At 37.3% G+C, this 12,007-nt stretch overlaps 1 protein-coding gene across 1 annotated transcript in view; it reads left to right on the forward strand.

Moving 5' to 3' along the window:
- Positions 1 to 12,007, forward strand: part of NF1 (neurofibromin 1) — a 252,880-nt gene that overhangs the window by 120,049 nt on the left and 120,824 nt on the right. Inside the window, exons 33-37 of the mRNA XM_045299978.1 lie at positions 1,576 to 1,734; positions 2,352 to 2,449; positions 3,665 to 3,811; positions 7,568 to 7,714; positions 9,929 to 10,039. Coding sequence (XP_045155913.1) covers positions 1,576 to 1,734; positions 2,352 to 2,449; positions 3,665 to 3,811; positions 7,568 to 7,714; positions 9,929 to 10,039 — 662 coding nt within the window. The remainder of the gene's footprint in view (positions 1 to 1,575; positions 1,735 to 2,351; positions 2,450 to 3,664; positions 3,812 to 7,567; positions 7,715 to 9,928; positions 10,040 to 12,007) is intronic.

Here is a 12,007-nt window from a genome sequence, read left to right on the forward strand (position 1 = left end):
CCCCCCCCCCCTTTCCCCTTATTTAAGTGTCAGGCTGTTTTTATGCAGTCAGCACCTGAAGTACTGAGCTTCCTGATCTATGCAGTTTCAATGGAGATGAAAATGTGCTCGTTATAACTCAATTGTGTTACCAGCTCTTACAAAGATTTCTTAGTCTTAAAAAATTGTTTCCTAAAGTCTGACTTACTAATTCCCTAACAGATGGTAGAAATTCCTTTTTATACTTTAATAAGTCGATAAGAACACATTCAAAATGTGGACCAGATGAAACATTAAGTGGAATAGAATAAAATAAGATCATCTTTATTCTTCCTATGGTTAACTGGCATCACTGAGCCTTGTAAAGTCATGACGAAAGCATTCATTATTGATGCACTGTGAAGAAGAATTAGGGTCATGTGACATTCTGCACATCAATTCTGTTTTCTCATTTCCCCCTCTAATATTATTCAGGAGATGCAGATTTACCCTGGAATCTAGGACTATTGAGTGCAATTACGCGGAACCACTATTGTAGTTGCTGCTGTTTCAAGGTGCTAGCCACACCCAGCAAGAACAGTTGTAGAGATTACAGTGTTACATAAATATTCTTTTTTAAAAAACTAAATGGGGGTATATATGAAAAATATCAATTCCAGAATAATACATTTCATATATTTAAGAGAAGGGTACTTCTATGAAGAGATGGGAGCTGAAAATTTTTATGCTTTCCCTGGTCTGATCTAGCTGTTATTTAACCTTCAAAATGGAATGTTTTATAAAGAGGATAAATTCACTTTTAGATACTGAGTTCCCATTGCCTTTCAGTATGGGCAGCCATGTCTTGAATCTGCAACTTTATCTGACAGATTATACATTGAGAGTTCTCTCTTCTGCTGGTGGGATCCATTTTTCTTTTAGGTCCCCAGGAACCTCCTCCCCCTTCTATGATTTAAATCGTAGCTAGGCTCTCATATTATATTATAAAGCATGCTGGTGAAGAAAAGGAACTGGCAGTAATATTACGTGTAAGTAGATTTTTTTCTCTCAGTGGAAATCTAAAGTAATCTAAAATTTGTTGTTGTGGTCATTGTTTTGTATTATAAATATTTTGCTAGGGAAATCCAAATTTTACTTAGCAGATAACAAAATGTGACCGTCTATTAGTACCTAGTAGGCCTCTTCAGGACGTGCTGTTGAAAGCTATAGGGGTTTTCTCATAGAGTTGACCGCGTACCTTGTATAATATGAAAATCATGTGTGGAAATGTGGTCCGCTTTTGTTAGGTAGCATCAAAAGCAGATGTATAAATCATAATGAAGAAGTTAGTTCTTCCCCCCCCAGGTCTGTTCTACACCACTTACCCATTAGGCTTGACTCTATCTTTCCTCTCACATACCAAATTTTACTTTTAAAAGACACAGAACCACAATTGAGATGAAACTGTATTTACTGTTACTCTGGGGGGGGAAATGGTGTCATTCTTAGTTATTGGTTGATTCAGAGCTTGTGCCAAACTTGACGTATGAGTATTTTCTTCTCATTTCCTTATTTTAATTCAAACTATATACTCAATTTTCAACTCCTTGTTTTCAGGTGGTTAGCCAGCGCTTTCCTCAGAACAGCATCGGTGCAGTAGGAAGCGCCATGTTCCTCAGATTTATCAACCCCGCTATTGTCTCGCCATATGAAGCAGGGATCTTAGATAAGAAGCCGCCACCCAGAACCGAAAGGGGCTTGAAGTTAATGTCAAAGGTGAAGCATTCTTTTGATAACCTAGCTATGTTAAATACCCGTTTCATGTAAGTTTTCAGTTTTTCATATTCACCATACTTCTTGAATACATTTGTGAAAAACGCTCGTTAGTTATTATACTTTTATTTTGTTTTGTTTAATTTTTTTTGCAAGGGATGTCATTAGAATGATACTTAAAAGACAATCAATTTCAGTTTTCCATGAACCTTTTGTATCTCGTATCTTGTTTTCTAAAAATAATTGTGTATGTGATATCATCCTGGTAATTCTGAATTGAAGCCTGAAATGTAGGAGTTAAGGACATTAAATTTTTTATTATGAGGTAAGCTTGGGGATAAATGCATTAAAAAGATAATGGAATTTTTCCATGAACTTTTTAATTTCATTAACTTTTGATTGCATGTATTTACCAATGTTTTGAAGCCCCTTCATATTTATATGCATTAAATGACTGTGTGCATATGTATTAACTGTATTTGGAAAATAGTAGAATGGAGAATTAATAATTTTAACTCCCAGCATATATCAGTGAGATAACTCCTATTAACCAAAGAACAGATACATATGTAGACTTGTACAGTAATTCTGATTCAGTGTAACACCGTTTTACTGTTTAGATACTCCAGAGTATTGCCAACCATGTTCTCTTTACAAAAGAGGAGCATATGCGGCCTTTTAATGATTTTGTGAAAAGCAACTTTGACGCAGCACGAAGGTAAGCAGCCAGATACTAAATTGATTGCTGTGTTTGAATCAAATGTTTTCAATTCCCTGAAATCCATTTACCTAGTCTACACGAAGCCTCTTTGTAGGTGTTTGCCTTTATCTCTGTAGATCAGCAATATAACTTGCCTCCATTCACTTTACTTTGAGAGACAGTACTGACATAAATCCATCGTTTTTATAATTTGGTACTATTTCTACTTTGTGTCATCTGAAATTCAGATGTGATTTTTAACATATGTACTAAAAGGATCTGGTGTACTGTCATGTGGGGGAGAGGGTAAATTGCATTTATTAAAAATTAATATCAACGTAAAAATAATGCACAATATTATATAATCAGGATGCTTTTAATGTTAGAGAATTTTTACTCTTTCAATTTCAAAGTGCATCTGAACTAAAAAGTTAGACTTTAAATCCAAATGCAAACTCATAAAATTTAGTTGGGTAATTAGATAACTATTAAAATAATTTTAAAATTTTAAAAAATATATAAGCTAGGTTCCATAATTAATTAGTTGCTTCACTTTGTCTCTGAGTGTTATCTGTACACTGGGAATAATACTATGCTTGCCTGGCTTGGAGTTTTTAACAAAACAAATGAGATCACTTAGGAGAAAATGCATTATAGATGTAAGTTAGTGTTGAGAATTCTGTTCTTTCAGCATGACTATAACTGTCTACTCATAGCTTAAGCAAGACTTGTGCAACTCTTTCTTTCAGCTTGTCATCATCATAGTTCCTATCAACTTTCTGCTAGGAAGTTGGAGTTTTTAAGGTGTGTTTTTGGAATACAGGCCACATTGAAGTTTATGTGAACTCAGCATGGTTTTCATTATAGCAGATTGAATACCTATGGGTAGTTAAGAGTTCTGATCCTGGCTCTGACCTAAGAAGCTCTGTAACTTTTGGGGACATTTTGATCTTGTCTGGGTCTCTTTTTGCTTTGTTTGTAAAGTACTATATTTTCTCCAAGGCTCATTCATCTACAGCCACTTGCTCTATGATTTTAGAAGCTCCCTGTGAAGTTGAAGCTGGGTATCAAACATGGAAAGTCAGCTTTCACTGAGCTCATATTGTCAAATGTGAACACCTCCTTCACGTTTGTAAACTCTTACATCACAAAATTGCCTCATGTAATTTAATTCTGACATAAATAAGAGTGTGTCTGGTTTTGAAAGTTCTAATGACTTCTGCATTTTTCAAGGTTTTTCCTTGATATAGCATCTGATTGTCCCACAAGTGATGCAGTAAATCATAGTCTTTCCTTCATCAGCGATGGCAATGTTCTTGCTCTACATCGCTTACTCTGGAACAATCAAGAGAAAATTGGCCAATATCTTTCCAGCAATAGGTAAGATTTTCTAGTCACGGAGAAACTGAACACTCTTAGTTTAAATTTATACCAATAAAATGATGGGTGCTTGGCTAGGGGTGTATGTTTGTTTGTTTTTACTTTGCATCTCCTTGGAGTAAGGGTTATTATTTGGAAGGACAAATTTATACTCCTTTTTTGTTAGGAGCTGCAGTAAATGATTACGAATCCTATCTAGAAGCTACTGAACTTTTTCTTTATGTCAAGCCAAGAAATCACAAATTAGCTCTCCATTTTTTAACCGCTTTGCAAACTGTCGAATATAATGTGCAAGAATATATAGAAGTTTAAGTTTTAATCAAACATGTACTGACCATAATCTGTAGAGCAGCTTAATTCGTAGGGCTTTAATAATTAAAACATCACCAAAGTTTTAACTCTATAATCAATTTATTTGTGACATTTTAAGTATATATTATATAAAATATTTTACATAAAAAGTACTCAATTGAAACTTGTTAAATTAGAAATTATTTCATTAGCCAATTAAAACCTTTTACAGTCTAAATTATATGCTTGCTAGCCTTCTTAATTTTGGGGGATGGGAGGGAGATCTCCGTAACAATATGTCTATAAAGTACCTAGATTCCTACGTATGAAGAGTTCTCTTACAAAGTAGAACAGGTCCAGATTTTGGCAATAAAAATTCTTTGTTCAGTCATGGCAAAGATAGACCATGAAACCAAGGCTAAGCACTTAGAAGAAGGGAATTTAATTTTCATTCTTTGTGAATTGTTACTGATTGAAGTAGACAGGGACTTGACTGACGCATGCCCATGAAACAGAACTATGAAGGTGCTTGAGCTGGGTGACCCTAAAGTAAACCCTGGAACATCAAATTGTAAGCATTCTTTCAAATCTTGCAGATAATAGAGAACCATGTCTTCTGCCCAGTTGCGATATTATTTTGCTGTATTTCTTCCGATCTTTGTAACATTTTATTTCTTGGTGGGGAAACAATATACATTGTAAAAGGTTCCTCCCCACAGTCTCATTTCTCCACCTCTTTTTCCAGAGAGATACTTACTTCCCAAAGTTGGTGGGTATGCTCCCTGGGGATATTTTTATCCTGTTTGTGTGTGTATATGTATGATAAAGGAGCGTGTGAGGAGGCACAAGCACTGGGCACTTGGTTGGTACCTTAAGGTTCGTAGTCCAAACCTCCCCAGCAGCTGAGTGGGAGCCAGGTTTGCCAAGCGACTTTTGAGAAGATGACACCCAGGAAAGCTCCGTGGAGCAGTTCCGCTCGGTACCAAAGGGGGCTGACCGGAGTCTGGTCCACTCAGTGATAAAATGATATGTGTGGCACAGTTGCATGCTTTGACATTTAAGAAAAATATTCTACATGTTGTCTCCACTCAGTGCTTCATTGGAGATTTACCAATTAACTTATGTTTGTATTCCATTGAATGACTATCACAATTTATATCTACATTAACCCAGTTGATGAATAGTTAGGCTTATTTCCAGTTTTTCCACTATCACAGCTAGTGACAACTTTATACTTGTCTCTTTGTGTTTGAATAAATGTAGAATTTCTGTATCCTGAGGCACACACTGCCTCAGCTTTACTTGATATTGCCAGTTTGCTTTTCAAAGTCTGTGTTCCACTTCCCACTTTGACCTGCACTGTGTGAGAGTACCTCTCTGTGTTAGTCTGGGTAAACTAGGGAAACCAATCCACAGAAACTCATATGTATAAGAGAGGGTTTTATATAAAGGGTAAGTGCACATTAAGAAAGCATCCCAACCCAGTGCTGCCCAAGCAAGCCCCTAAGTCCAACATTAGCCTATATGTCCAACACCGATCTACACAGTCCTCTTCAATCTCACAAAACACACGTAATGATGCCAACTGCAGGAGGAAAGCTGAATCAGTGAGCGTGTAATCATCTCATTGCTGGCAGTGGTCTCTACACGGCTGCTCCAGTGCATAGGGCTGCACCTGGGGTAGTTCCATGTGGCTTCTCCTCAGGGGTGTCTCACAGGAAGTGGGCCTTGCTAGCTGAGGCAGGGAACTGGCTAAGGCAGCTGCACCCTGGTCCGACCATCAGAAAGCAAGAGACCCGAGAACTAGAAAGGGCAGGCTCAGTGAGCCATTTAGCTCTGCCCTTCAATAAACCCCACATGTGTTTATCGGCCAGATTGGTACAATAAACCTTAACTATCTCACTCTCCTAGGGTACATAACCTCTCCATACTGGGCATGGTCACGCTTCTGAATTTTTTTGTCAATTTGGTGTTTGGTAACTGGTATCTTAATATTTTTACATAGCCTGAACTATTTAACAGCTACTGAGTTTTCTTTTTTCTTTTTAAATTTATTATTATTTTTTAATTGTTTTATTAGAGGCTCATACAACTCTTAGCACAATCCATACATACATCAATTGTGTAAAGCACATTTGTACATTCATTGTCCTCATCATTCGCAGAATATTTGCTCTCCACCTAAGCCCCTGGCATCAGCTCCTCATTTATTCCCCTCCATCCCCACTGCCCTCTCCCTCATGAACCCTTGATAATTTATGAATTATTATTTTGTCATATCTTGCCCTGTGTGACGTCTCCCTTCACTCACTTTTCTGTTGTACGTCGCCCAGGGAGGAGGTTATATGTAGATCCTTGTAATCGGTTCCCCCTTTCCAACCCACTCACACCACTGGTCCTGAAGGGATCATATACCCTGGATTCCCTGTGTTTCTAGTTCCTGTTTTTACTAGTGTACATCCTCTGGTCTAGCCATATTTGTAAGGTAGAATTGGGATCATGATAGTGGGGGTGAGTGGGGAGGAAGCATTTAGGAACTAGAGGAAAGCTGTATGTGTCATCGTGCTACATCGCACCCTGACTGGCTCATCTCCTCCCTGAAACCCTTCTGTAAGGGGATGTCCAGTGGCCTACAAATGGGCGTTGGGTCTCCACTCCTCACTCCCCGCCCCTCCATTCGCAACAATATGATTATTTGTTCTGATGATGCCCGGGGCTTTCTTTTTTTTTTTGCTAGTTATTATCTCTTTTTATTTAAAAAATTTTTTTTTATTTTAAACATTTTATTAGGGGCTCTTACAACTGTTATCACAATCCATACACACATCAATTGTGTAAAGCGCATTTGTACATCATTCTCAAACCATTTTCTCTCCACTTAAACCCCCGGCATTAGGTCCTCATTTTTCCCCTCCCTCCCCGCTCCCCCCTCCCTCATGAGCCCTTGATAGTTTATAAATGGGTATTTTGTCATATCTTGCCCTGTCCGATGTCTCCCTTCACCCACTTTTCGGTTGTCTGTCCCCCAGGGAGGAGGTCACATATAGTTCCTTGTAATCGGTTCCCTCTTTCCTACCCTGCCCGGAGTTTTCTTATCTACTCTGGTTAATCAGGGATCTCATATAGAAGTAGTACGCCCCATTTCTCAAAGTAGATTATTTTCATATTGAGGAATAAATGGATAAGAATATTAATATAATTAGTAATTGATTTCCCCTTCAGTGGTAATGGATTAGGAATCCTGGAGGTAGAAACAAATATACAAGTTTTATAGTTTTGAGGATTGTCACATTTCTAAGATGTTTCAGTGCATACTTGTAACTCCTGTCTTTTTGGTGCAACTTACAAGTCAATGGGGACCATCATGGATAGTAAAAAAATAAGAGCAATTAATGATAAATTAAAGACACTGTGTACCACCAACTGTGACCTGCTACTTTTTCAAAAGGAATTTTCTCTATCTAGGGATCATAAAGCTGTTGGCAGACGGCCTTTTGATAAAATGGCAACACTGCTTGCCTACTTGGGTCCTCCAGAGCACAAACCTGTGGCAGATACACACTGGTCCAGCCTTAACCTCACTAGCTCGAAATTTGAGGAGTTCATGACCAGGTAACGTATACCTCTGACATGCTGATTGCTATTTTGTAGTTAAGGTGCACAGTTTACCACAAAGCACTTGTTAGATATGCTTGTATTTCTGATAGAAGATTATCAGAATAGATGTGCCTAATTACCACATTGGAATGGTTTGGGAACCTAGTTTGCTCCTACCTTAGATGTTATTGAAATATGTTCTTTCAAAAAGATTTTCTTATAGAAATACTAAGATCTTGTACTAACTAGTACTTAATCTTGTTGCTTTGGTATATTTTCTCCTTTAATTCTTTAAAAGGAGGGTAGACAACATATTTTCATTTTATTGTTAGGGACTATACAACTGAGTGGATAACTAACTTGCCTGACAAGTGCATAGATGCTTTGATTGTAAGGGCTGCACTATTGATGCTAGGGCATTCTTTAGAATGCCCCTAAAAATTACTGGTATACACTTCTTTTAGGTTGTAGTTGTACAATTAGTATATTGCTGTACTACTAGTGTAGAATTCCTGTGGGCGATCACTCATCTGTGTGATGATAGAGTGAATGCCAGAGGCAGAAAGAGAATAACCTGGCCTTAGGAGTTTGTCTTCTTTTCAAACTGCTTGTTTTACCTGTAGCTTTGTTTGATGTTTCCTAATGTAACAAGTACTTATTTTTGTGTAACTAATGGCAATACTTTCCAAACAAAATTTTGTATTGCCTAACTGAAAATTACATAATAAAAACAGATAAAACTAATTTTTATTCATTATTACTAGGCATTTTTCCATTTTCCTAAGAGAACTTCTTAAATAAACCTTTTTACTTAAGATTGTGCTTTCTCTGTCTAGTAAAACAATCTTCTGTGCTTTTGAAAACTAAATGAAATAATGTGCTTAATATATGTAGCTATCTGGTACATATCAAGTATTTTATATATTGTTTTTGTTGTTGTTTGAACTCCCCCTGATGCTCCCTAAGGCATACTTTCTTTAAAAAGAAGATGGCTTTACAGTTTTCTCAGTTATAAAAGTAATACCTGTAAAACTATTCAAAACAAAATTCTGAAGAGGAAAATGTAGAATTCTGTTATTGCACCTCTTAGAGATACATCAGTTAGTGTCGTGGTGTCTGACCTCCCAGTCATTTGAATGCATGTGTACCTTTGCCTGCATCACATGGTACCTAGGGGGTTTCCCACTCATACGGCACAACCGCTGACTCTCTGAGACCAGTGACATGAACTGGCCTACCACTACCACTACGACTGCCCAAAGACACACGAAAGGCTTAGGTCAAACAAAACGTATTGTAGATATTCTTTTAAATATGTAGCTGGATGGCACTTTCTGAGAAACTTACCTAAAATAGAGTTCATATAGAAATGGGTAATGTTTAACAGATTAAGAAAGGCAGAAGATAGAATGAAAAGAGTCTAAGTCTCCTAGGTATCACAGAAATCCAGCTGGGAGAGAATGGGGAGAGGCAATGTTTGAAGATAGGTTGGATGAGGACTTTCCAGGTTAACGAGTGGCATGAATCTACAGATGAAAGACATTCGCTCTGAATCTGGTTGTTGTCAAGTCGATTCTGACTCGTAGTGACTGTCTGTACGATGGAGCGAAACACTGCCCAGTCCCATGCCATCCGCACGGTGACTATATTTGAGCCCATTGTTGCAGTCACTGTGTCGATAGGACTTTATCAGAAATATTTACATACTTAGTCTGTGGTGAAGTGGTATTCAAAATGAGGCAGATCAAGGTGAACAGTTAATAAATGGTGTTGGTACGGTTCAACAGCCAACTAGGAAAGACACTATGTCCATGAGTCAAAGAGGACAACACGAGCAGTTTCCTTTCTTTCTGGGTTTAGAAGGCCGTTCTCACTGATTTAAATCCATAAGCTAGAAAGGAAAAGATTGGTAAACTGAACTCTTAGAAAACAAATGAAACACAATTTTCTGTCTGAAGGGTAACAGCACCAGGAGTATAAATAACCCTGTGATACATATTTCTGTAGTTGTCTTTAGTCATTTGAAAAGTGGATTATGGTTCAGAGAGTAAGTGTAACTTTGGAAGAGTTTGCTGCATATTGTCAAATACTTTTCAGAATGCCTATTGCTATTTAAAATATTTTGCCATTTAAAAACTATTTCGTCATCCTATCATTTTTGGAAATACTCAGTGGACAAGTACAAAGTTTATGAGTAACTGTTCTTCCCCTCCTCCCCCTTCCTTTAAGGCACCAGGTACATGAAAAAGAAGAGTTCAAGGCTTTGAAAACATTAAGTATTTTCTACCAAGCTGGGACTTCCAAAGCTGGGAATCCTATTTTCTATTATGTTGCACGCAGGTAAGAAGAAATACTATGTTTTTGTTTCTCTTAATAGAGTCTTTAGCATGATAGCAAATACAGAGTAACAGCAAGCTTGGATTTTCACTTTTGACATGACAGAATCTAAAACAAATTTACTTGGTGAAATACCCATCCGGTTGGAAAATGATGCTCAACATTTTAGAAATTGCTTTTCAGATCAGACTGCCCCTTCCATATCAACTTTTCTTCCTGTATCACTTTAAAAAAATATTTCCTACAGTGGAGTAATTACCAAGAGTAAAAAATGGCAAATAATTTTCTGTGTTTCAAGGCATAGTCTAATTAGATCACTTCAACGATATGATAAGAAACTTTATATGCACAGACATAAAATTTTAGGAGCTTGTTTTGAAGAACTTGTAATACGCTACAGAAGCATTGGGGTGGTACAGAAAATGATTTAGAGGCAGCATAAGAAATCCCCATGAAGATGGCACTAGTGGCAGCCTATCAAAGTGATGGGGTGTCGGTTCATGCTGTCTTCAGTCAGGGCTAGTTCCTGACATGCCATGCTGGAAATGCCATGAGCTCCTCTGAATGCCAGTGTATTTGGTCATTTTGTTCCATTTAATATAATGTAAGATCATGGTAATTGAACCTTAAAAATAATGTAATAAGGTAGAGAAAACAGTGATTTGGGGAGCTCAAGAACTTTAATTACTCTTAGTTCTACTACTATTTATTAGTAATTATACTTGAGGAGTTGCAAACAATTAATGTGCTTGGCTGATCACCAAAACGTTGGTGGCTCAAGTCTACTCTGAGATGCCTCAGAAGAAGATTGTTCTACTCTAAAAGAATCAGCTACTGAAAATCCCATGGATTGTAATTCTACTCTGTATACACATGGGGCCCCCCAGTCAGAATCAGCGCAACGGCTGTTGCTTTTGTCTGTTTGTTTGTTAATGTAGTACTTAAATCTTTCTGAATTTTCTGAATTTAATCACATTGATGAATTACATCAGTAGATTAAATAGTTATGAGTGACAAAATGTAACAGTTTATAGGAAGTAAAGAGAGGTTGGAAGTGTTACCTGTGATGGAGTTTATTTGTTTAAGGCTAAGTAGTGACCTCTGTTCAAAAATAACCATTTGATACAATCCACAAAGCACAGGTTCCTTTATAAATTATTGCGCTTTCTTTTTAATGTGCCTTCATTAGTTTCGTGGCTTCATCCCTTCTACTTTGTTAATTTGTTTAGTTGGATAATTCAGATAATACTGCTGCTCCATGCATTTTGATGTTTCCTTCCTTCTGGGACAAGAAGCCTAACTAGTAAGGTTCAGTGTTAGGTGACAGTTGTTGGTCTGTCAGATAGTAGCTATCATCTGAACAACTGCACTGTTAATAATATCAAGCAGCAGTATTATGCCATATTAAAGTTAGCAAAAGTGTCGCTGTTTTCTACTGTACTGATGTATTAGTATTATCACCTACTCGTGAAATCTGATAACACAGATAGCCGTCTTGTTTTTTGGAACATTGTAGTTTCTTATTAGAAAAACCAGAAACCAAACTCACTGCCTAAGAGGCGATGTCGGATTATAACGACCCTCTAGGATGGGATAGAACTGCCTCTGTGAGTTTCTGAGTCGGTACTATGACTGGTTGTCAATAGCTGACGTTGCAGATTGCAGCTGAACCTAGAACCACAGCGCCACGAGGGCTCCTTTCTTCGGAGTAGATTACAACTACTTTTTCTCTGAACAAGTGAAAACTTTCCCACCCCACATCCTCCTTTAGATCGACTCTCACCGCCACACAAGCATGCTCTAGTTAAATGCCACTCACATTATTTCTTTAATATAAGCATTTGTCTTTTATCTCAGTTTAACAAATAATTTGGAATACAATGGTATTTTGCTTGTTTTTATTTAATAGAGTAGTTCATATTTTTCATATATGAAGACAGAAACCATCATATTAATAAACTTCCATAATTT

This window comes from Echinops telfairi, unplaced genomic scaffold, assembly GCF_000313985.2.
Source record: "Echinops telfairi isolate 266 unplaced genomic scaffold, ASM31398v2 ScPeMD7_7458;HRSCAF=8496, whole genome shotgun sequence".
NCBI classification, from domain to species: domain Eukaryota; kingdom Metazoa; phylum Chordata; class Mammalia; order Afrosoricida; family Tenrecidae; genus Echinops; species Echinops telfairi.